This window comes from Amblyomma mixtum, chromosome 1 (genome assembly GCF_055824585.1).
Source record: "Amblyomma mixtum isolate Tamu chromosome 1, ASM5582458v1, whole genome shotgun sequence".
NCBI classification, from domain to species: Eukaryota; Metazoa; Arthropoda; class Arachnida; order Ixodida; family Ixodidae; genus Amblyomma; species Amblyomma mixtum.
The window spans coordinates 66,171,562-66,197,413 of record NC_143012.1 but is presented as its reverse complement, the minus strand read 5'-3'; the positions used below and the strand labels follow the sequence as shown (position 1 = coordinate 66,197,413).

Below are 25,852 nucleotides of genomic sequence, written 5' to 3'. Positions count from 1 at the left end.
CGAGCGCAGCGACGAGGCAAGCGCTGTGACGTCATACCAAACGCCAGCGGCGGCTCCGCGGCGAGGCGCGCGGTGTGACGTCATGCCATATGGCGCGGCGCGCGCCCTGCGGCCACCAGCTGCGGCGGTTGCTAGGCAACGGCTCAAGGTCGGTCTCTGTGGCTCCTCCTCGGAGCACCGCCACAGCGAAATCGCAAGTTCCTGGCCAATGTAGCTCTCGCTGCAAAATGCAGGCGCAACGATATCACACAAGGCTCCTTCATGCTGAACCTTTGCCATACTTGCAAACCCCGCTGGTGCAGTCACCGAGGTTATTGCGGTGAGCTATGCTGTTGGGTAATTTCATGACGATCCACACTTTGATCTCTACAGTCTTCAATTTCTTTAAAAAAAAACGGCTTCTGCGTTCGAATATTATCCGTGCACCTTTCTGTCGAAAAATATTTTCTTCAAGTCGTGGCCGCTAGCTTAAGTTTGGAAGCGACAGGAAGACCAACTCTTATAAATTATTAAGAAATTTCTTGCACGCATTAATACAAAACTTTGTTAATACCAATAAAAGACACTGCGGTTTCGTACGCAGCTAATTACATACATTTGTTTGATTTTTTTTCAATACAAACCCTGGAAGAAGGCATAAAAGCATGGAATTTTGAAATTTTTGATCAAACTTCATGTTGTCTAAGCAGTCATTCCAGCTATCGTTCTATGTTGTCTAGAAAGAAAAGCAACGGTTAAAATTGAGAGATACGAAAACGTCGGGATTAGGGTGCCTCGATGCGCGCGCCCTCTTGGAGGGTGGTGCCATTCTTTGAAGGGGCGAACGCCGCCTCCGGAGCGGCAGCGGCCATTTCGCTCCCCACGCGTCGCCGCGGCTGCTTGGGAGAGGCACGTGCGCGGCGTTTTCTGGGACAAAATGCCCGGGTGTTGCGTGCCCCAGTGCACGAACCACTCACGAAATGAGTGGAAGATGTACCGGTTCCCTAAAGAACCGAAAAGACGGCTTCTCTGGCTCGTAAAAATCAAGCGCGACAAGTGGCAACCCACGGACCGCTCGTGTGTATGCAGCGCAAGTTATGCTTCTTCTGTATTCGTAGTTATTCTTTCATTTGCATGCTTTATACCGTAGCGTTTGTCAGTCTTGTATCCTAGATATCTGGCGCATATGCTTGCGTGTTTAACTCGTTTATTTCTGGGCAACACGACATGCTTAGTTCTTATAATCTCTTGTTGTACATGTAGTACTGCGAGCGCGTAAAGATGTGCGCTCTTTGCTACCGGATCCTTGTGCAATTTCTTTTTTGTGCGCAGTGGAACGTAAGGGGAGCTCTAAGTTACCTTTTATGCTATGACATACAGAGCGCTTTGAGGAATTTTCTCGGCGTTGTATTCTTGTGCCGCTGTCCAACTCAGACGGTGTGCGTGCGTGCGCGCGCCCGTTTGTGTGTGTGTGTGTGTGTGAGAGAGAAAAAGAAATGAGGCGTATGACCAAGCAAGACGCATGTGTGGCCATGACAATCATGTCAGGACTCGTTATGACTAGTTTACTAACGGCTAATTGGTAGTTACTGCATGTATAAAGGCACGCTTAACTTGGTGATCGATATGTGTTTTGTGATCACGCTTGTCTAGACATTCGCTTTTCTTTCCCCATTCGATGACCGGTGAATTATCTGAACATCTGACTGGAGATGAGTGACGAGGATTTCATGACTACGGAGCCCTTTAACAACGGAAATTTCTTAATGGTGATGACAGGATCAGACGAAAGAGAAAGCTGTTTCATTGAAGCTCCACAAAATTTGTGGACAGCATGATCGAAAGCGGGAAGTCGTGAAAAATCCAGGATTGACTTACAGCATTGCCTTCTTGCGCGCACATATATGAGTGCAACGTTTTATTTTTAAAGGAATTTCTTAGCTCACTGCCCATGTTCCACCTAGCAGCAAAGGCAAGAACCTTTAGTATCTTAACATGGGAAGCACACATCTCTTCAGTGTCCAATAATTTCCTCGCACTCTCCCCGTTTTTTTTTGTTTTTTTTCAGAAAGAAGTCGACGGTCTTTTGCCTCTTTCTTAGTATATCTTAACAAGCACCTGAATTTCACTTATAACTGTTTGGGCATATCCCTGTTTGTGTTACTTATTTTTAGCTGTTTAGAATGTTAGTGTGAAGCCCTCTCAATTTAAACATTAATAAGTTTGTCTGATCATTGCATGTTTCTGTGTTACAGGCACATTTTGAAGAAAGCGCCTTTGAGCAGAATAGGGCTGACGGGTGGAAAAAATTGAAGCCCAATGCTGTGCCAACGCTTTTTTCCTTCAGAGGTATAATAAGCCACATATTTCTACATTAACGAAAGTTTGCAACGCTTCTTTCCTAATCCTATTGCTTCTTTCATTCTTAGCCTGATTGTTCTAACTTAGTACTGTAATGACCGGCCATTTGTAGACTCACGTGGAGCGATTATTTTTTTTTTTCATCATACTGCAGACCCAGTGAAGGGTCCTAGCAAGAGGGGTAACAATTTCAGAACAAAACACAAAAGCATAAAGTGCAAAAACACGAACATAAAATTCACACAAATGTTTCTTCAGAGAATTAGGCGGCTCACATTACAGTAAGACTCTTCATACCTCCGGTCAATAGAATAGCTCGTTTTCATTTTTTACAGGGAGGTAAATCAGCCACGCCTTCCGCCCAGAAGCATGATGCTGACAATTTTGCATTTTATTTAATTTTATGTCTAAACGTAGCAAGACTTGGAGCATGCTCGTTCGTAATGATAAAATAATGCACCATCTGATTTGCAGCATGTGTGGCCTCTCTTTTTTCAGCGATGCCTAAGCACAGGAAGCCGCCAAAGGAAAGGTTACAAGGGGTGCCTGCGGCAGCAGAGCAAAGGGGCACTCTGCAGCATCAACAGAGTGCTTCTGATACCACATCAACAGAAATTCAGGACCAATACGTCAACGACATGGCTGATATGCCACACACGGCAAATCAAGAACTGCAGCCATTGCCCAGTGACGACAGGGAGACGGCTCAAAGTCAGATGAACAACTCACCTCGCCCAAGTTCCATTCCAGAAACTTCAATACCCGCCACAGATGATTCCCTGCAAGTTGCCTGCGCACTTCGTGCAACCCGTGCAGAGAAGTGCAGTAACAGCTCATGTGCTACACTTAATAAACAGCTAGAGGACATGAAGAAAAAATACGCGAAACTTAGCGAAGTTCACAGCAAAACAAGTGCTACAAATAAGTCAATTAAAAGGAAGCTTCAAAAAATGGAAAAGGCCAGCGAAATGTTACGAAAAAAACTGAAGTTCCTAAATCAAGACCAAATGCGAGCCCTGTCTCGGAACAGCAACAAAGGTTCCACCTGGTCGTCCAAAACAATTAAACAAGCCCTTCAGATCAAATTTGCGAGTGGAACTTCAGGCTACGAAACCCTAAGAAGACTTGGGTACCCACTGCCTTCTAATAGGACTCTTGTCCGTCGTCTTCAGGGACTCAAGTTCCTACCAGGAATCTTAACTGAAGTGATTGACGTTCTCAGAGTAAAAGCAGAGGGCATGGAAGATATTGAAAAAGATTGTGTGCTTTATCTCGATGAAATGGAAATTGCACAAGGGTATGACCTCGATCGTGCTGAAGACATTGTGTTTGGAGGGAAAACATTTCCAGCAGTTCCAGATGAACCTGCATGTCATTGCTTAGTGTTTATGGTCGGAGGATTGAACACAAGGTGGAAGCAGGTAATCGCATACCATTTTACAGGAAGCTCTGTCGACGGGGGTCTGCTTAAGAGTTTTGTTCTGGAAATCGTGCAGCTTTGCGCTGACATTTCTCTTAGAGTGCTTGTGGTAACCTCTGATATGGGAGCGTCCAACAGAGCTATGTGGCGCGAGTTAGGTTTTTCTAGCCATAGGAATTCTAACACTGTGTGCTCAATCCCTCATCCGATGCTTCAGGGAAAGGAACTCTTTTTCACTGCGGACGCGGCTCACGTGATAAAAAATATCCGAGGTCAGCTTTTAAACTCTATTGACTTTACGCTGAGCGATGCAACTGTCTGCCAACATAGCTTACCCTCAAACAAAGTCAAGCTGGAGCACGTGCGCGCTGTCGTAGAATACGACTCTAGCAAAGAGCTGAAAATTGCACCCAAACTTTCTGAAGCTCATGTCAGCAAAGGCCACTTCACAAAAATGAAGGTCGGCATAGCAGTTCAGTTCTTCAAGGAATCCCCAGCCGCCATTCGTTGCCTAATAAGAGAGAAAGTGCTCGAACCAGAAGCTGAAACCACAGCATGGTTCCTGGAGCTCATCGCAAAATGGTACAAACTGATGTCCTCACGACATCCGTCAGTTGCACTTAGTTGGCAAGATATGGCAAAGTACCATGAAGCCTTGCACATGTTGCGCCTGGCAGTGGACACAATTCAAGGCATGCAGATGGGCAGCACATCCCAGTGGAAGCCCTCACAGGCAGGTCTCATGATTGCAACAACAGTTGTCCTTCGTTTGCAAGATATTGTGCTTAAAATGGATGGCTACAAATTCTTTCTCACCGGGAGACTGCTACAGGACTGCCTGGAGAATCTTTTTTCTGTTGTGCGTCACAGGAAACCCGTTCCAAACGCGTATGACATGAAATGTGCTTTGAAACTTGTATGCGTCAGTCAGTTTTTGCACACACCAGCAACCTCAAGCTATGAAACGGATGATTCTGAGTACCTGCTTGATATGATTTCACAAGGAAAAAAAGAGTACGTTGGAGATGTTGAAGAGGAAATTGACGATGGGGAAATTCTGTTCATTGAAGCACTGACTTCAATTGAGTGCAGTATTTTGCATCATATTGGCGGATTTGTTGTGAAAGGAATTTTGAAGAAAACGAACTGCGAGCAGTGCAAGGCTGCAATGCTTGGCTCGACGAACCATGAGCATGCATATTTAACTGCACTGAAAGAGTACGTCCAAGATGGTGAGAACTTGTGTTATCCGAGTGGTGCGGTTATGAGCCTTCTTCAATCCTGCGAAGAGCACTTTGAAGGAATCACGTCCTGGACAGACAATCTGTTCACCCTTAAGTCCCCTCTAAAGGCTGTCACAGAATATTTAAACAAGAACACACGATTCACTATGGAGGCCTGTCAGCAACACAAGGATTCTCTGGCAAACATACTGATATCAAGTTATGCAAGAGTACGGCTACGCATTCACCTGCGTCAGCTCGAAGCTGCGAGAGTCAATGGGCATGGAAGCAAGACATGCGCTGCAGTTAATTTGCAGTGAGTTGTAGCGCTTGTTTTTGACATTTTAAGGTTTCCGACCAAATAAACAAGCTATCACATCGGAAATCGCTAATTATCGGATGCAGTTTCTTTTTTCATTGTTCAGAAACCGTGTGGCTGCTTTATTTTAGCGGCATCGATATCTGATTTATAGTAGTGAGCAGTTTACATTATATTGCTGCATAAGATATGCTAAACAGGGCTTATAGTCCGTGACTGCGTGAGTCAAAATTTAATGCTATAGAAACCATATGTGTGAAGCACCAAGTAATCTGGCTTGTATTAAAAAGTTTGTTTATCTCCATCTGCATATCGAAAGTAACGCGAAAGAAAGGAAAACGAAATTCAGAATAGCTATGGGAATGCTTTTCTGAGCATAAAATAGCCGTAAAGTACTATATTGTGTAATGTAAAATGAAAGAACATGCCTATATGTATACTCAAGCTTAACACAAAAATGTTCCAGAAGTCGTTTATTTTGTAGTATTAGCGAGTAATGCTCCGCAAAAATTATAAATCACGTTTGAAACTACAAAGAAACATTAAAAGTGGCCCGGATGTGTTCGCTGGGCGGTATATGGCGCTCGGCTGCACGGGCGCGACACAGCCGCGGCGGCCGAGTTTCGATAGAGCTGAAAAACACAGTGCCTTGTACTAGGTCGATATCGGTGCATGTTAATAAAAACCTGAGGTGGACGAAATTTCCGATGTCCTCCACCACGGCTTCATAACAGCCGATGTCGCGAAATTACAAAAACCGTGAATGTGACACTGGCTGGCTCGCCGCCCTTGGCTGCGTACGGAGCGGGCATCCTAATGGCGGACGTCGTAGCAGACGACGCGGTTGTCTCCACCCTGCACGGCGGCGGCGGGAGGAGCGCGCGCATCGAGGCACCCTAGTCGGGATTTTGAGCAAAAAAATTCTAAATTTAAGGTAATTTGCTTTTGAGGCATATTCAGTGGTCAGTTGCATAGGGAGGTGTTCATATTACTAAAAATATGATAGAGTAAGTTGCACAGTACAGAAGATACATTGCCCATTATCTGTCTGCTCAATGATAATACAATACGATCCCTTTAGAGTGGTATCATAGCAAAATTACGAAAAGATCAAAACCATGCAATGTGGCTCCCCTTCGCTAATATGGGTGCGCACCCGGTTCACCATATACATTTTCTTGAATCCACTGCCATGTAAATTACCTGAATATCTTGTGCCAACTACTACATTTCACTAAGCAAAAGGAGGTTTTCATGGAAGGGATATGGCTGTCAAATCCACTGACGAAAATTATGCTGCAAATATGCAAGGTGGAGGTTTGTGCAAAATCTTTCAATAAATGCAGCATCAATAGGCGACACGGATTGGCTGCCTTGATGTCCGCGCCCTTGCGCAAGGTGCAATCATTTTGTGAAGGGCCCCATGCTGCCCTGGCCGGCTGTTGTCTATGGCGAGCGTTGTTGCGCTTCTGTACGGTAACAAGCTAGCGCTTACTCGGGCTACTTGCAGAAATTTATTGGGGCAAGAGTAGTGATGCAAAACTATCGAAAAACTGACTATCGATAGTTTTTTTGAAACTCTCGATAGTATAAAAGAACTATCGATAGTAATACTATCGATTCTACTACCAATAGTATTACTATCGATAGTAGAATCGATAGTATAACTATCGATAGTGCTGCTATCGATAGTATTTCTAGCGATAGTACCGCTATCGATAGCAAGACTATCAATAGTGAAACTGTCGATGGTAAGACTATTGATAGTAACAATATTGATATTATACATTTTCTGGCCTCCAATATAACCAAAAAATTTGCGATACTTTACGAGGGAACGTCTGCAGAGCTCGGTGACGCGTAGGCCGCGAAAACAGGAGAGTCCTGTCCGTTACTCATACCACCACCTCCATACCACACACTCGGGAAACAGAGTTTAGGATGCAGTGGGTACGCGTGGTTGATTTTATAGAATCGACAGTTTTATATACATAACAAGTAGTATCGATAAAGCTATCGATAGCACTATCCAGTGAACTATCGAAAGTACTATCGATATTACTATCGAAAGTACTAACTATCGATAGTACTATCGATAGCGCCCTATCGATAGTACTATCGATAGTCTCTTAGCATCGATAGTTCGATAGTGAATCAACTATCGATAGTTTTGCATCACTAGGTAAGAAACGCTGGCAGTGCGTGTCCTATTGAACAAACTCCTCCTTTATTAGCTAAGAGATGACTCGTATCCTAAAGGTGCAAATCAGCTGGCTGTTGACATCAAACGACGCAAGCGGCAGATGACTGTCAGGCCATGGTGAAAACTGCAATCAAAACGTGTATAGCTATATTACAAAAAATGCGAGTTTTCCTCAAATCTACCCTTTATGTACAGGTGCGGCCAGAATAATACGGAGCACAGGAAGGGTCGCGGAGCAGCGGAAACGTGCTTATGCGCGGCGCCTAGCAGTGGCGACAGGAACTATCCTAATTTGGACGCGGCGAGATGGCACCGGTATCACGGACCCACTTTTTCCGCAATCAACATCACAGCATAGAGCATGCAAGCCGTTGCTCCATGATCGACTGATACTCTGCTGAGAGCGCCATGCGCTTCGTTGCCCCGTTTCTCGCATCGGGGAGCGGCGCGCGCTGTAAACGGGCGCAAGACGGCCGTTTTGGCATTACGTGTTATCTCGGCCTTTCATTCCGCGCGGCCACCGAGGCTGAAGTGAGCACGCCTCGATGAAGGCAGCACATGGCGGTGTTGCCCGAACCAGCTCGGCATCTTTCCAGCAGTGATCTAACGGCACGGTTGCAGCAAAGAGGGGGGCTCGGCGGCAGACTCACTCGCTGCGCGCGGATAGCCAGGCGTGTCTTTGTTGTGCTGATTTATTTTATTTATTTATTTATTCGATACTGTCAATCCCATCAGGGATCGTAACAGGGAGTGCATTCAAAAGTACAGAGGCACACAAAAAAATAGCAATGGTAATTAATCGAAGTACATAAAAATATATGACACGAGTTTATACATTGATGATACGTATAACAAATAAACCAGAATGAGGAGCATGTGACATGATTTTGGCGGACAATAATGCAACAAGTGAAAACACAAATGGAAGGAATAACGTCGTAATGACATATATGAACTAAATAAATACAAAGATATAAGTAGTTGATTTTCCACACGTGTGCTAAAGGAATTTAATGGTGGATTACTAACAATGGATGTGTTCAAGGTGTTCTATTCGCGTATAGCACGAGGGAAGTATGAATATTTGAAAGTGTCAGTACGGAAGGAAAACTCGTTTAGAGTGTGTATGTGTTTATTACGTGTTTGTAGCGTTTGTGATTTTGATATGTATCTTGAAGTGTCGACTTTTAATTGATTGTGTACGAGTTGAGACATGTTTTAAGGCGCGCTAGTTTTGCTCTGTTTTGAAGGCTTAGAGTCCTGCGTGTTTGAGTAGTTCTGTTGGTGAGTCTGTCAACCTGTGTTTATTAAAAATACATCTGACCGCCTTCCTCTGCACTGCTTCTATTTGTTTAGTAAGCTTGTTAGTGAAAGGAAACGAAACAACTTTAGCATACTCTAGAATTGGTCTGACATATGTGTTATACGCAAGGAGCTTTGTTTCTGATGGTGCTAGTTTGAGGCGTCTGTTAATGAAAAATACCTGTTTTAAGGCGGTTGATGTGACATTGTTAACATGAGAATCTCACCTGAGGTCAGAGGTCAGTGTTATGCCTAAATATTTATATTCGGACGCCGAATCAAGAGGAATGTTGTTCAATGTGTACTGGAAATTTAAATTGGTGTATCTTTCTGGTTACAGATAAAGCAACTGATTTTTAACATTAATAGTTATCTGCCATTCTTCACACCACTTGGTCACTGCTGTTAAAGCGTTATTTAAAGCTATATGGTCATTGACGCAGCTAATTTCCTGGTAAAGTACACAGTCATCGGCAAAGAATTTAATATTGTGAGACATACTAGTAGGTAAGTCGTTTATAAAAATTAAAAATAATACTGGGCCAAGAACACTTTTTTGTGGCACGCCGGATGTAACAGCTGTTTCGGACTTAGCATAAGTTAATTTCGACGAATTGAGTACGGTCAGTCAAATAATCAACGATCCAATCTACTATAGGGCCAGCTCCAAGGGTTGCATTAAGTTTCATAATAAGTTTAGAATGTGATACGCCGTCGAAAGCTTTCGAAAAGTAAGAAAATGAGATCAGGTGGCACTTAGATACAGTTTCTGCTAGCTTGGCCGCCTTTCGCATGCTGCGTCCCAGCAAACCAAAAACCTCTCAGAGACGTCTAGCTAGTCGTCTCTGAGAGGTTTTTGGTTTGCTGGGGTGGCATTCTGGCCGCACCTGCACACTCCATTGGTAGGTGCTAAACGTGCGTCTCGCTTTGCTTTTTACAACGAGAAGCTACTATAGAGGTGGCCTCCGTAGCTTGTAGCCCCGGCCGGATAAGGATGCCAGTGGTCCCGAACAATACTCAGACTCAACATCCTAGGTCATGGTTCACCATAGCTACTGTCTACGTGACAGCTTAAAAAAATAATCCACGTCCACTGCAGGGGGGGGGGGGAGGGGGGCACGTCAGTTCCAGGTTTCGTCACCGGGGAGGGCTGCACTAGCGGGATTACAGTTATTCCCCAGGCCCCGTCTCAGCGATGGTCTGCAGCAGCGGCGCCTCCATGTCTGTATCCGTGCACACCCTGCGGGGATCGTCGTCCAGGAAGACGTCGAACACCGCCACGGGTGTCTCGCCCATGCCGTCGTCGTACGACCTCTGCATGCGATGCTTCAGCTCTTGAGGTCCCGCCAGAGCTGCCGCCTGCGACCACAGAGCAGTCCATCAAAGACAGCTTGCAGAAACATTGAGCGAAAAAGTGTCTCTCCATCAATAACAAACGTAAAGATGGTTTGGTTTGGTTTATGGGGTTTAACGTCCCAAAGCGACTAAGGCTCTGGAGACGCCGTAGTGGAGGGCTCCGGAAATTTCGACCACCTGGGGTTCTTTAACGTGCACTGACATCGCACAGTACACGGGCCTCTAGAATTTCTCCTCCAAAGAAATTCAACCGCCGCGGCCGGGATCGAACCCGCGTCTTTGGGGTCAGCAGCCGAGCACCATAACCACTGAGCCACATGCGCCGCGCAAACGTTAACATGTCCGACCACACGTTTCGACCGTAGCTAAGGTGTGAATTACTGAATACCTTACTTTCCTCTGATACTACCTTGGAGACGCCGCGGTGGCTCAGTGGTTATGGTGCTCGGCTGCTGACCCCAAAGACGCGGGTTCGATCCCGGCCGCGGCGGTCGAATTTCTTTGGAGGAGAAATTCTAGAGGCCCGTGTACTGTGCTATGTCAGTGCACGTTAAAGAACCCCAGGTGGTCGAAATTTGCGGAGAGCCCTCTATTATGGCGTCCTTGATAGCCTGAGTCGCTTTGGGACGTTAAACCCCATAAACCAAACCATGCTACCCCGGCGTTAAGCCTAAACATCGTGCAGCGCTGAGCAGCCTCTCACAGAGGCTACGAGGCACTTGCTACGTATTTCAAAGCGAAAGCTTTGCTACACCCACGTTCCGCGAGTTTCGCCGACCCCGTCGTTTTGACCTTCAGTGACCTCCAGACGCTCCGGAGTTGCGCACGCTCGACCATGTGACTAGCCACGTCACTCGCCGCTGTGGTTTGGTTTCGCCGCCGCGCATGCGCTCTCCCGCTTTGAGTCCACGTGACTCATGCCGCGCTTGACGGCGGTTTAAAGAGGAGCGCACCGCTCGCGTAAGCAGTGCGCGCTTCCATGGAACCGAGCGAAGCTGGGCCATCTCGGAAAGTTACGCAGAGGACCTTGCAATGTCGTCATTAAGCGACCACTGACCACCCCGCGGATATTGCCAGCTTTCGCCTTGTATAAATAGGTTTAGAAAGTTAAACCTTCAGTAATTACTTTCCGAAGGCCACTTTCATGCTCGTTACACAATAAACGAAATTACAACCTTGGGCGCCTGTAAAAAATTCTCAGGAGTGAAGAAACGAAGAGCTGCGTGTAGGATTAGGCACACCACTAGTGAAATTCCTGGAAACCGATGTTCCTGGCTGCGGCTTGGATGGCACTGTCACAGGTTTGGTGAAAGTGGACTGGACAGGTGCCGGAGTGCTGTATGGTGCGCACCACATCGGCGAAGTTTGTTTTTGCAGAATATTGTTGTGTTGTGTTGGGTTTAATGGCACATAGGCAGCTAAGGCCATCATGCGCCAAACACAAGGTATAGGAACTGTTTTCTTTGAGATTTAGTAAAAATGTGGAAGATCTCAGTGGTATAAAGGGCCTAAAAATTTAACTACCTAGTAATAATGGGGTAAACGAGATTTAGGAATGGCTAATGGTAAAAGCTTTAAAAAGGTCAGGTAGCCTCAGCGGCCATCCTTGGCTGGGCAAGGATGCTGAGGATACCGACCAATCAAATAAAAGCCTCAGCCTTTTCCTCACGAATGAGGAAGTGGTTTTTGCAGAATAGTTGAAAGTATTCTATCCACTGAAGAGTCGTTGCGCTTCCTTAAAAGTGATATTCTGTTTTGTCTTGATCATTTTAATCTCTTTCTCGTTCTTCCATGAGGGACATGACCTTGAAGAGGCGGGGTAATCACCTTCACAGATTCTGCAACGAAGTGCTGCACCTTCACAGTTTCCGGAAGCACGCACTTTTGAGGCGCATTTAGCGCGAGTTTTGTGCCCGCGGCAGCTTTGTGACACATGATCATACCTTTTACCTCTGAACACCTTCGTGGATTTGGGATGTAATGACGGACATTTAGTTTCAACTGGCCTGCTCCTATGCACTCCGGGAGGGCTCTCGACTTGTATGTCAGGACTAGATGTTTTGTTGGGATTTCTTTGTCTTCCTTCCTTATTTTGTTACGATGTAAATTTATGTCATTTTGCTCCCTGAGGCCTTCCAGAATTTAATGATCAATCCGGTGGACGAAATCTGTTTAATAAATCACACCACGAACGGTGTTCAGGGATCGGTGTGCAGTGACAGACAGAGATATATCCAATGGACAAAAGGTTGGGAGTATTGCACAGTCTCTTTAAGCTCTGCTAGTATGACACTACTGGGTATCTTTGATAGTTTTTTTTCCTGGATTCATCACCATCGGCCTGACTACGCCCACTGCAGGGCAAAGGCCTCTTCCATGTCTCTCCAATTAACCATGCCCTTTGCCAGCTGCGCCCACCATGTCGCCGCAAATTCCTAATCTCATCCGCCCATCTAACTTTCTGCTGCCCCCTGCTACGCTTGCCTTCTCTTGGAGTCCGCTCCCTCACCCTTAAGGACCAGCGGTTTCTCTTACCTCAGGCATCAGTTATACATTTAGAGACTAAGGAAGGAACAATGTTCGTTAAATTTTTTTCTGCTTCTTCACTATAAAGGACATGGTACATTAGGAATGCTTCTTATCCTCACCGGAAAAATTCAGCGGTGACTTCGGTTCGCCCTCTTAATCAGAAGGACGATCATGTTTAGGCAAAGGAGGAGCCATAAATTATATATACTGGTCAGCCTGGGTGCAAGCCACCCACCCAACGAGCGGACGGGACAGGAACTTGGAAGCAGTCCTTGCCCACCCCAACATGGCGTAACGCAGGGCCGACCACCACACAAGATTAACCACAGCCGCCAGGATTAAAGGAAAGAGAAAACAGAGGAGGAGAAGTAGGATAGTTAAAAGAAAGAAGATAGGAAAGTGAAAGGTGGAGAGGAGGGCAGGTAAGGAGACTGCCGATTCCCCAATCGAGCCAGGCCACAAGTGCCGTCTACGAGAAGTGGAGGTCAAATTGGGTGTGTTGCCTCCGCCGATGGGCCGTAAAGGTCCCAACACTCGGCTTCTGCTCAACCACAAGGATCCCCCCTTCCAGGGGAACTACGCTACCACACACTGCTAAGTGTGGGTTTGGTGAGCCCTGTGTGCCCACCAAAATCTCGCTGCGGGGATGTCCCTGGGGATGCTCGGTAGACCGTGGTGGGGTGTCGCAACTCACTGTCACCTGCATGTTGCATATTCCCCTGCGGCGCAACTTCTCACGGCACAGCTTGCGAAGTTAATGGCGTTTTCATGCGAAACATCGTCTTGCGGCACGGAACCACTTCGCACGGCGGTGTTTACAGCTCAACTCATCGACCACAGTTTTCAGTTCAGCAGCACGAGCCTCCACAGATCCACATCGTACTGTCCGCAGAGCAATGGACTAACCGGACGACTGAACAAGACTAGTGCGTACATGCTGTCCATAATGACAACTAATATGGCAATGTAACGCACAGTTTCAAATTCAAATTCTTTATTTCTGCCTTGTAAAGATACAGACAGCGGAGGCGCACAAAAAGCTGAGAGACAGCTTGACTAAGCCGCAGTCCCCTTTCGCTTGGCAGCAGCTTGACAGCAAGGATTTTAATACAAAATGCAGTTGCAAAGCGTAATAACAAGTATACAATAATGAGCAGGTACAAGAGAAAACGAAATAACATTATACAATATTGACACAATATTCACATTGGGTAGACAAAGGTAATGGCAGCAAAAAAAAAAAGAGAAAGAAGAAAAAAAAGAGAAAGAAGAAAAAAAGCACAAAACAAAAATCCTACATGCTAGCATACAAAGCACACAAAGACCTGTTTGACGGACTGAAAAGGTCAAAATTATTATATATATACGCGTTTAGCAGGGACAGAAGAGTGAACTGCAGGCGTTCTCTACCCGAGTTTAACCGTGGGGTCGGGACTATCCATGTCTCCGCATACCTTGTTGTGTAGCTTGCATCTCGGGTATGTAGTTCAGCAAGTTTACGTATGTGGTTTACATTTCTACGTGTTTCGAGTTTAAACCGGACACTCAAGCGATATTTATACAAGTTGTGTATTTTTAGCACACCACTTTGTAGAAACAGATCTTTGCTTGGCGAGTCCCAGGGGACATTGTAAACATGACGAAGAAACTTTTTCTGAAAAATGTAGATACGCTGAAGACAGCTAACCGTAGCTGTGCCCCACACTAGATGGCAGTAGTTTAAATAGGAGTAGAAAAGTGAATTGTAGAGGAGTAACTTTACTGTTCTTGGAATGACGTATCTGAGCCGACTTATGACTCCGGTTATTTGAGCCAGTTTCGTGACAATATGGTCCGTGTGGTGTTCCCAAGACATGCTGGAAGAAAAAACTACTCCAAGGCATTTAAATTGTTCAACTATGTCTATACGTCGCGAGTTTAGTTTAATCTCGATGGGGGAAGGAAGTGCTTTGTTTTTAGGACGAAATATGACAGCTTTTGTTTTCTTCTCATTTATACGCATGTATCTGGATTCGGACCACTTTTGTAATTCACTCCAGGTGTCATTGCATTCCCGAACAAGGAGATCAAGATCATTTCCAGTAAAAAAGATGCTAGTGTCGTCAGCGTAGATAATAAATTTAGCGGCGGAGTTAATGTTGGAGATATCATTTAGGTACATATTAAAAAGTAATGGTCCCAATATACTACCCTGGGGAACGCCAGAAGTAACAAGTTTTAGTTCAGATGTCACATTGTCTATGCTTACAGCCTGTTTTCTATGCGAAAGATATGAATTCAGGATCATTTGAGCCAGTCCACGAATACCACAACGCTCCAAGTTTGTCAAGAGTACACTGTGGTTTACTAAATCGAATGCCTTCGAGAAGTCCACGAAGACACCAATAACAAAGGCCTTATTTTCAAACTGTGTTAGTATATATTCCTTTTGTTCTAGTAGTGATAACTCGGCAGATTTATTTTTACATAACCCAAATTGATTATGTGACAAAATGTCATGTTTATCAATAAAATCAGATAACCGTGTATACAGAACTTTTTCAAAAGCTTTCGAGGAGATTGGGAGTATTGATACTGGTCTATAATTTCCTAAATCATTGCGATCTGCTTTCTTATACAAAACCGTTACTTTGGCTATTTGCATTTTTTTTAGGAAATGTGCCCGTAGTAAAGCATAAGTTAAATATATCTACAAGAACAGGGGCAATAACTCTTATAACATGCTTGACAGGCCTCACTTGAATGCCGTCAATGTCACACCTATGGCTGTTATTTAGGCTTTGTACGACTGATATAACCTCCTCTGTCGTAACTGGGTTGACCTGGAACACACGATATAGGGGCCGCACTATCGCGTCTCGGCCGCCATTAGCGCTTGCTATAGCCTGGCTTCAGGTATACAAGCACGCCTTTCTAACAAGTATACATAAAAAAATGTGAAAACGTTTGGTTTGGTTTGGTTTGGTTTGGTTTATGGGGTTTAACGTCCTGAAGCGACTCAGGCTATGAGAGACGCCGTAGTGAAGGGCTCGGGAAAGTTCGACCACCTCAGGGTTTTTAACGTGCGCTAACATCGCAACATCGCAACATCGCACAGTACACCGGCCTCTAGAATTTTTCCTCAAAAGGACGCCGCGGCCGGGATCGAAACGAGCAAATCAAAGAATGACAGCGGAACGCTTAACCGCTGCACTACTGCGCCTGGAGTTGTATGGGGACTCTCAGCTTTCTATGAACGTCAAGTAGGAGAATGACCAATTCTGCATATATGGCAATCAACCCATTTAAGCTCCCGCGTCATACCATTAAGGCGGAGTTTAAGTATCCCTTCCAATTGAAGAATGAGCGCATGCTTTCGCACTTCTACTCTGTTTAACTGCGTTAAACCCCTGCCAATTTTTAAGCACGTCATTCTAACAAGCGCATAATAGAAAACTGAAAGTGGGCAAAATACGCGATGGCAAGGGTTAAACGCACGCACTGTCAGCATCACCCACCTCCTGAATAGCGCCATCTTTTCGGGTGGAGATGCTCCGGCCCTTCACCACCCGGCACTCTTCATCGGCATCCTGATCTTCGGTCAACAGGTCACACACGTCCTTGTAGCTTGTCTTGCCCCACATAATTTCTCTCCCGTTGAAGACAGAGGAGATGCGCACAGTGGGCGCTAGGTATTGCACTTCCGTCGCGTGCTCCAGGTGGTAGATGTCGGCGCCCACCTGGAAGCGAACAATTCTCAAAAAGTTCAATCACGCGAGCATAGAAGAGCCGCACATTAGAGCTTTTTTATCCGACTAAGCAGCGCTCTAAATGCTAGACATAATAATTTTGACAAGTATTGAAACCTTCGCATCTGATCACACTTTTAATGCTCCGCCGCAGTGGCTCAGTTATGGTGCTCGGCTGCTCACCTGAAACATGCGGGTTCGATCCTGGCCACGGCGGTCGTATTTCGAGAGAGACGAAATTCTAGAGGCCCGTTGCACTATGCGATGTGAGTGCACGAATCCCAGGTGGTCGAAATTTCCGGCACCCTTCACTACGGCATCCCACATAGACTGAATCGCTTTGGGACATTCTAATCCCATAAACCATAAACCATCACCCTCTTAATGGTACTAATATAGCAGTATTTATTACTTATACCAGGCGTTCCTGTCCTCGCCTATAGTGCCCGTCTAGCCTTCACGGTAGGATTGTACTGGACGGTTAATAAGGGTGCTTTATTTTGAGGCCTGTTAGAGCCTCCCAACTTGTTGACCCTGGACACCCGTGCTTTGTATCATAGCATGTCATATGGTACCATATCATTTGCATGCTTTGTATCATAGCACATTATGTGTCACAGTTCTCCGTTCCCTTTTCGTGTGAGCATTTCTCATGTGCGACGGCGGTCACATACCGCAGCCTCAATTATGGCAGCGTCCCACGCTTGCACGCCCTCTGGTGGTGGTGGCGAAAACATTTGGAAGGAAAACGAGGTATGCCGATCCTTACAAGCACTAAGTGGAGGTCAACAGTTTGGGACCCCAGTGGCGGTGGCCGCCGCCCGGGCGCGCCCGACTAAGGCTTGTTGGGCCTGTAAGTCGTGGCAGCCGAGCAGGATCCCCTCCCCGTCCTCCCGGGTTGGGTTGGTTTGGGGATAGGGGGAATGGCCGGGTTGGAGGGGCAGGCGCACACCATGTGAGATGTGTCCGAAGACACCGCACAACGTTGCGGGCAGCTGCTGCTAAAGGAGGGGTCAGAATGTTTCAGTGCTGCCGGTCATAAGAACTGGTGAAAAGGCGGAAAAGGAACCGCTCATCGCCCTCTTCAGGCCTTTACATAGGCGAGGGTAAAGGCGATGACTATCTTTAGAATAGGTTTTAACATCTCTGAAGGTATAGATCGGATCAGGATGGGGTTCCTGATCGGGTTAGGAGGAGAAAACAGCCCGGTGAGAGAGAGCGCGGGCGGCTGCGTCTGCTGCCTCGTTTCCTGCCAACCCCTGATGAGCAACGGCCCATATAAGGTAACGGCGTGCGGGGTCCGTATCCCGTATGCAATTTTGGTAGATTCCATAGGCTGGGAAGGGAGTGCAGCCTTGTTTGACGTTCCGACAGGTCCCTCCCGAGTGGGTGATTATGTATTTCGAATCGGAATGTCAGGCCGCGAGAGCAATCGCGACCTCTTCGGCTTGCGTTGCACTGCGGGCTCTGAAGGTGAGGCCGTTAACTGTGTTGCTGTGTTGCTGTTGTGAACTACCGTGACCGTGTACCATCCCCCGTGAGGAGGACCGGAGGCGTCCAAGTAGTATACATTATCTGTTAGCATAATGTCGGCCACTGGCAATTTTCCACTGTTTGAGCGATCACTGAAGACCCTCCCGTTTGTGATAGAAATACAAATTTTGATCATTAGTACTATGCATAATTTTCGTTTTTTCTTATTTATAGGGTCACTTCTAAATAACTACCCTCTGGTGCAAAAATCGCTCGGCATTTCTTGAGATTAATACTTAATTAAGACTGTTTATGGTGCAGTAGTTCCCCGAAAAAACTTTGTGCAGGCAGGAAAGTCAAAGATAACATTGTTTTAGTGTCTGCGCACTTATTCTTTCACCTCACCTTCCCCCTTTCTCTCTGGACGCGGTTAAGCTGTACACCGAGAAGTGAGACAGTTACAGCGCCAATTCTTTTCCTCAAATGTTCAGAAAGCGCTCGTCTACAGAGCCGGAGTACCCGGGTTCGAATCCGACCGCGGCGGCCGCGTTTCGATGGAGGCGAAACGCCAAAGGCGCCCGTGTGCTGTGCGATGTCGGTGCACGTTAAAGATCCCCAGGTGGTCAAAATTATTATTCCGGAGAACGATGCACAAAAAGTGCAAGGAGAACGACAGCAACGCCCGAAGTAGACGCACACCTCCTCAGACGATGGGAAGCGAGACGCAGTCTCACCAAAAGATGGCGGAAGCAAAAACACAACAGGAAACTAAAACTAAAGATAGCCGAATTGCCGAGAAAGGCAGAATACGCGATGAAACTCACGAAACAAAATTGGGAACAACTCAGTGACTCGCTTATGGGAATTCTAGGCACGGCCAGAGCCTGGAATCTCTTAAGAGCACTAATCGATCCGACCAAAGTAAAATCAGAAAACAATAAAGCCATCCCAAGGTTCATCTACTCCTTCGAAGGATCAGACATCACCCTACTGGAGAAGGCACGAGAAAAATGTTTCGGCGATCACAACCCCCCGCGATAACAAGGAACGTATCGAAGAGCCGAAAACGAGATGCTCGACCGCCCCATAACTGTGGAAGAGGTTTACGCGGCCATAAGAAACACCACCAGAAACACGGCAGCTGGAGCGGACAGAATCGACAACGCCCTAATCCGCAACCTGAGCGACGACCTCATACAACAGCTCGTCAGCTTCCTCAACAAACATTGGGAGGCTGAGACGGTTCCCGGAGATTGTGTACTGTGCCCGGCGGTGCTTAAACATTTCAATACATCCTTTGATGGCGCGTACCAGTTCTGTGGGGAGGTGGCTGACACCTTCCACATGGTTTGGGCGTGTCAGTCAAACCCATCTATCCCCCCAACCCCACCAAAGAGGACTGGGAGGCGGCCCTGCTCGGCTGTCAAGACCTAAAGAGCCAAAAGGCTTTGGTTCAACGGACGCGGGCAGCGTTGCTTGCCAATGGGGCACCGGAATAGGGGCTCCACCCAGTATTGTAAGGGGAAAGGGCCAATAGGGTCCTACTCCAATCACCTTTCTGTAAAAAAACTTAATTTCCCATAAATGTTTTTCACCACCACCCAAAGATTGGAAACACGCCGCCTTATGTAATGCCCACGGGCCCTTAAGGCTTCAATAAATGAAATAAAAAAAAGTAATAATGATACCTATAACTGGCAAAAAGCTCAAAATTGAAAACATCAGGCCCATATCGCTCACGTCGTGCCTTGGCAAGCTTTACAAACGGGTGGTAACTTTATGACTGCAAAATTACATGGAAGATAACGACTGTGTACCAAATCCCATGTTCGGCTTTAGAAAAAAGCTCTCGACGCAGGACGTTCTCCTCCAAATACAAGAAGATGTGCTGCGAAACGTACGTACCTCGGACGGGAGAAAATGTCATAATGGCCCTGGACATCAAGGGGGCATTCGATAACGTCAGCCACGAAGCGATCCTTACGGGCCTAGACAACCTGGACTGCGCACGCAGGTTCCACGGCGTCGTCAAAGCCTTCCTGTCCGATAGAACTGTCACCATCGGCATAGGAGACCTATTGGATAAAATTCGCACTCCAAATAAGGGAACACCCCAAGGGTCAGTTATATCACCCCTACTCTTCAACATAGCTATGATAGGCCTAGCTGGAAAACTAGAGAACATCGAAGGCATCAGGCATGCCATGTATGCTGACGATATAACAGTCTGGACAGACACGGGCTGTCTCGGAGAGAAGGAAGAAAGGCTACAGGAAGCGGCCTCTTGAGTAGAGCAATACCTCGCAGAAGGAGGACTCGCATGCTCGACCGAGAAATCAGAACTGCTGAGAGTCTGGAGAGGCAAGCAAAACCGGAACGTTCCAACGAACGAGGACCTAAAACTCAACGTCTACCTAGAAGGGACGCCCATACCCGAAAAGACAACAAGAATTTTGGGCATGTGGGTTCAATCCGACCAGCGCAGTACTCACACTTTTACCCAGCTCAAAGCAACAACGCTACAAGTGGCACGCATGATCACCCGCATCACCAACAGGCGACATGGCATGCCACAACACAACACAACGCATGCCACAACACAACACCTCTGAGGAGCTACGAGAGGCGCAGCTTGAGTCGCAAAAACCAAGGCTGCTGCAGACAACGACTGGAAGAGCGCTCCTAAAGAGGCTCGGATACCGCGAGCAGATGCGAGAAATGACGAGGACAGAAACGATCCCCGACGAGCTTCGCAAGAGCCTCAAGGTAGCGCCAATACCAAAAAACATGGATCCCAACCTCCATCGAGGCAGAAGAGAAGCAAGGGCCGAATTCATCGAGAAAACATACGCTCCTCAAGCCACGACCGTGTATGCAGACGCGTCTTGGAGAGGAGGAGACACCAATATCGCTGTGGCGGCGGTGGTCGATTCGTCTTTACGCGAAATGACCAGCGCGTCTCTCCGAGGCTGCACAGCTGCAGAGTCCGAGGAAGTAGCCGTTGCTCTAGCGGTGGCGGAGGGCTATAGAACCGGGCGGTCGCAAACAATACTCACGGACTCTTAGCCTGCCGAAATTACATGAATGGCAGAATAGGTCGTCACGCGCTCCGTATACTCCTCGCAGCGAGCGACAGAATTGAAAACCAGGAAGAACAAAACGACAAGATCCCGCACAAAATTGTGTGGGTACCCGGGCACACGGGGGTGGCAGGGAATCAAGAGGCCGACAGGATAGCTCGAGGATACAATACTTTCCGAGCATCCTACGAGACCGCAGAACTCGCGCCAGCACCCAGGGAATACTCGGCCATACTACAAAACTATAGAGGCAGAAGAATGCGATATCCCGCACCGCACAAATCACTCAGCAGAGAGGAAGCGGTCACTTTGAGACAATTACAAACAGGCTCTTCCCCAAACGTACATATACTAAACAAAATGCACCCGACGATATACGCGGACAAATGTCCCTGGTGCGACGAAAAACCTACTCTATATCACATTACATGGGCCATCCAAAACATAGACGTGGTCCCCAAAATACAAAACCCGAGTGCGGAGCAATGGGAGACTCTGCTGTCCAGCGACCGCTCTGAAGACCAACAAGGTCTGGTACAGCGAGCTCAACGGGAGGCAGTGGTCAGAGGAGCCCTGGACTGAGGGCAACCGACCATTGATTAGAGGCGGACGACTTCGACAGAGAAGGCTTCTGGGGATAGAACCAAGACGTCTCTGAAGATGCCCCCTAACCGCAGGATAAGCATTAGTAGAAATAATGTTTTCCCTCCCTTCCTTCCTTCCTTCCTTCCTTCCTTCCTTCCTTCCTTCCGGAGACGTCCATTACGGCACCTCTTTCTTCCTTTCTTCTTTCACTCCCTCCTTTATTCCTTCCCTAACGGCGCGGTTCGGGTGTCCACCGAGATTTGTGAGAAAGGTATTAACCCATTTCCTTTCCTCAAAAGCAATTTTCAATTTCACTTTTTTTCAACAATTTGCGCCGCTGGCAACATTTTGGTTTGGTTTATGGGGTTTAACGTCCCAAAGCAACTCAGGCTATGAGAGACGCCGTAGTGAAGGACTCCGGAAATTTCGACCACCTGGGATTCTTTAATGTGCACTGACATCGCACATTTTGATATCTGCTTTTAAACGCGGCTCTATTGCCTAGCATAATTTTAGGGAAATATATTTTTTAATCCTTCCTAATTTGGTCAGCAAAGTGAGAATAAGAAAATCTTGTCATTGCCAGAAATATCTTGAACTCACTACCGAACGAGAAATGCGCGATCGTTTGAAGAACACCGTACACAAGAGCAGCTGCGCAACTTGAAAAGTTCAGGGGGCACTTTGGTTCTCTATTGCTTCAAGGCGAAAGCCTTTCCTGGCGCACTGTTGGGAATTCTCTGCAAGACTGTTCGTGCTTTACTAGTGCTTTATTTGACTACACAATTTGGCTACACATTGCAACAACACACTTTGACTGCTTCTTTAGCACGACTCTCTCTCTGCTTCGATGAGTTCGGTTGTATCGATGGCTCTGTTCGCAATAATGAGGTATATGCAATGTGGTCACCCACGGACGCCTTACGCCCCCTGTTGGAGCGGACGACAACTATTTTATTAGTTGTCTGCTCCAAAAGGGGGCGTCAAGACTTCGTGCGTGACCTCATTACTTCAAATCCGTGTACTCTGACGTCATAACCATTTCGACCAACCGAAAAGCGTCACACCTCTGCTGACAACCTTCTGTCGACAACGATGAGGCATTTAATACGCAGTGACCCTGAGACCACTATGCAGAAACAAATCCCTCGAACTGAAGCGGTACATCCGAGGAGTGCTTACGCTACGACGCACCGAAATGCTGTAGGCAAACTTGCGGAGCGTCTCGAGGTCGTCGCTAGATTTCACGTACTGGTCCCTGATCTTGCGGAATGCTGACGCTGCCAGGAGCCGTTCGCCGGTGCATGCGAGCATTGCCGGCCGACGGAGCTTGTGCGTCGTCACGACCACGTACTGCAAGTACTTCAGGTGAGTCGTCAAACTGTAAGATTCCACGAACTTGGGCAGCGGCGGTACCGTGAACATCAGCTTGTACGTCCCTTTGGCCGACAGAACAAATTTTTGCAGAAAATCCGATAAGCCGCCATAGGTTGAGGTGCATGCGTCTCCCGGCCGGTTCCAGTCGAGATTGATGCCCTGCGATAGGGGAGAAAAAAAAACTAAGCGCAGTCGGCTTACGCTAAAAATGGTGTACAATCATATCAATACAAAAGAAATTCAGTGGGGACTTTGGCTTCCTAAAGTGCTGCAAGGGGAAAGCCTTTCCTGGCGCACAGTCTGGCATTGATCTCTTTATTTCTTTTTTACTTTTTGTAGTTTTATATTTTGTTTATTTTGATTTTCATTTTATTTTTTTGTTTCTCTTCTTTCAATTTTTTCTTCAATATTTTTTCCGTTTATAAATTTCTTGATTTTTTTCCGATTTTTCTTTGTTTATGATTTCTTTGTCATTTCCTTAACTTCTTTAATTCTTCTTTTCATTTTTTCTTATTTTTTTATTTCCATGGGTGACCTCATTGCTCCAAATCCGCGCACTCTAACGTCATAACCATTTCGACCAACCGAAAAGCGTCACACCTCTGCTGACAACCTTCTGTCGACAACGATGAGGCATTAAAGGCTTTCGCCTTAATATCACAATTGAAATATCAGAGTAGAATGGAAAGTCCCGATATTAAACTAGCACAAGCCTAGAGTTGTATAAACAGTCGGTACTCAAGGGTAACGGAGTGCATTCCAGGAGAAGGCTAGCGTAGTAGGGGGAGGCAGAAAGTTAGGTGGGCGTTTAAGAAGTGTGCGGGAATAGGGTGGCCCCAACTGGAAAAGGTCAGGGTTAATTGGAGAGACATGCGAGAGGTCTCTGCCCCGCAGTGTGCGTAGTTAGGGTGATGATTATGACATACTTGATTACTCTTTGCGCCTGGATTGGTTTGGTTTGGTTTAGTCCCGATTTATCGTCCCAAAGTGACTAAGGCTACGGATGGACGCCGTAGTGAAGGGCTCCGGAGATTTTGACCACCTGGGGTTCTTTAATAGGCACTGACATCGCAAAGTACACGGGACTCTAGAATTTCGCCTCCATCGAAATTCGACCTCCGCTCCCGTGATCGATCCCGCATCTTTCGGGTCAGCAGCCGAGTGCTATAACCACTGAGCCAGAGTGGCGGCATTCTTTGCGCTTTGATTGCTTAACAATGAGTAAGTCTTCACAGTCTCGGCCCTTATGAAAAAGAGACGAACTTAAGGCAAAACATCATTTTCGCATAGGTTGCGCTGTGTGGAAAAACTAAACCTGGGACGACTACGACTGCCCCCATAAATCTATGCAGCTTATACGGATATATGCGGAAAAAAGCGGTTGCGTGTTGTGCTGTGTTTTATGGCACATGGGCAGCTAAGGCTATCATGCGCCAAACGCAAGTTTTAATACGTCTGTTTGGTGTGAGTAAGTTTAAAGATTATTTTGTAACCCTGCAAGAAGTTTAGGACGCTTGCATCTTTTAGGAACGAAACAGGAGAGGGGGTTTTTACTAGGGAACTTTCTCCTAGGAGTAAGCAAGGATTAATGGGATGTGCTCTTCATAAAATTGTGGGAAATGCTTTGTTCTAAGTTGATCAAAATTTGCACAGGATATTATTATGTGGTTTGTAGTGACAATCTCTCCACACTTTGCGCATGTGGGTTCGTCTTTTTTTGCAAGAATGAAATTGTGCGTTAAGTGCGTGCGTCAGTGCGAAGGCGACATAAAATTACTTCAATAAAATGCTCTTGGTGACTGCATGTTTTCCATTCTTCTATAAGTGGCTTTACTAGGTGTAACTTGTTGTTTTATTCATTATCCCATGCTCCCTGCCATTTTTTTTTAGTTTTCTTTGTAAAAATTTTAGAGTATCGTTATGCGGCACCTTCACTTTCTGTGTTTTAGCACTACAGGCGGCTGCGGCACACACATCGGCTCTCTCGTTAACGTAGATTCCTACGTGACTTGGTCTCCAAAAGAACTTAGTTTCAAGCCCTTGTGTTTTGGGAGCTACTACATTGTGGCCTATGTTTCCTATTAAAGGCTTTGTTGTATTTTTGCCACGCAGTGAAGTAATGACGCTGAGGGAGTCTGTATAAATGATACTGTTTTCGACGATGCTCTTCAGTATTTTAGAGCGCAGCTCTTTGGCGTCCGTTCCTGGGTTTCGCGTCGTCGTCGGCGTCGGCGTCGGCCTCGTAACCAGCTCCGCCCCCAATGTCACGCTTTTCAATTGGTCGAAATGCTCGTGACGTCACAGTGCGCGAATTTCAAATGGGGCCAATTGTACTTTGCCTAGTAACCATGCAACCAATCAAAGGGATCGTATAGTGATGCTGCAACTAAGTTGGACTGAGTTTAGTTAATTGCTTAATTAATCAATTAGCCTAATTAATATACAGGAGAATGAAGAGGTCAGAAGAAAAGAAAAGAAAGAAAGACGCGCGCCGCAGCGACAACAGCGTCCGCGGAAGGAGACGCTGCTAAAAAAAACAGATAAGTACGAAGCCGCGTTCCCTCCACCACCACGCACTTCCCCACTCAGTAAGACGTTGCTCGTTTCATATACGTTGTGTCGAACATCCTAGACAGTTCCAACAATTGACAGGTTAATGACAGAACACCATGGATAGAAATACAATAATATAAATATGAAATAGCCTAATTAACCTTTCTAGTTAGACCGCATAAATCAATAAAACCGAGAACGAAATTGGTCGAGTTGGGGAATCGAACCAGGGTCTCCGGAGTGCGATACGAGCACGCTAGCCACTCCGTAATGCCAGCTGAATGGTTTGGAATGAACAAAGGCGCGTCTAGCTAATACGGCGTCTTCGTTCACTCCCATCTTCCCCCTTTCCCTTACGGCGAGG

At 46.5% G+C, this 25,852-nt stretch overlaps 1 protein-coding gene across 2 annotated transcripts; it reads left to right on the top strand.

Annotated features, from left to right (window-relative positions):
* The first annotated feature begins 774 nt into the window (after positions 1–774).
* On the top strand, positions 775–5,570 carry LOC149366571 (uncharacterized). Of its 2 annotated transcripts, none has more exons than XM_089551385.1 (3): positions 775–1,069; positions 2,235–2,328; positions 2,839–5,570. In XM_089551385.1, the coding sequence occupies exons 1-3, from the start codon at positions 917–919 to the stop codon at positions 5,301–5,303; spliced, it is 2,712 nt and encodes a 903-aa protein (XP_089407511.1). In that variant the 5' UTR covers positions 775–916; the 3' UTR covers positions 5,304–5,570. The 2 variants fall into 2 exon arrangements, with proteins under 2 accessions (XP_089407511.1, XP_089407512.1); XM_089551386.1 differs by lacking the exon at positions 775–1,069 and having other exon boundaries at positions 2,043–2,328; positions 2,839–2,944; positions 4,363–5,570.
* Positions 5,571–25,852: the final 20,282 nt, after the last annotated feature.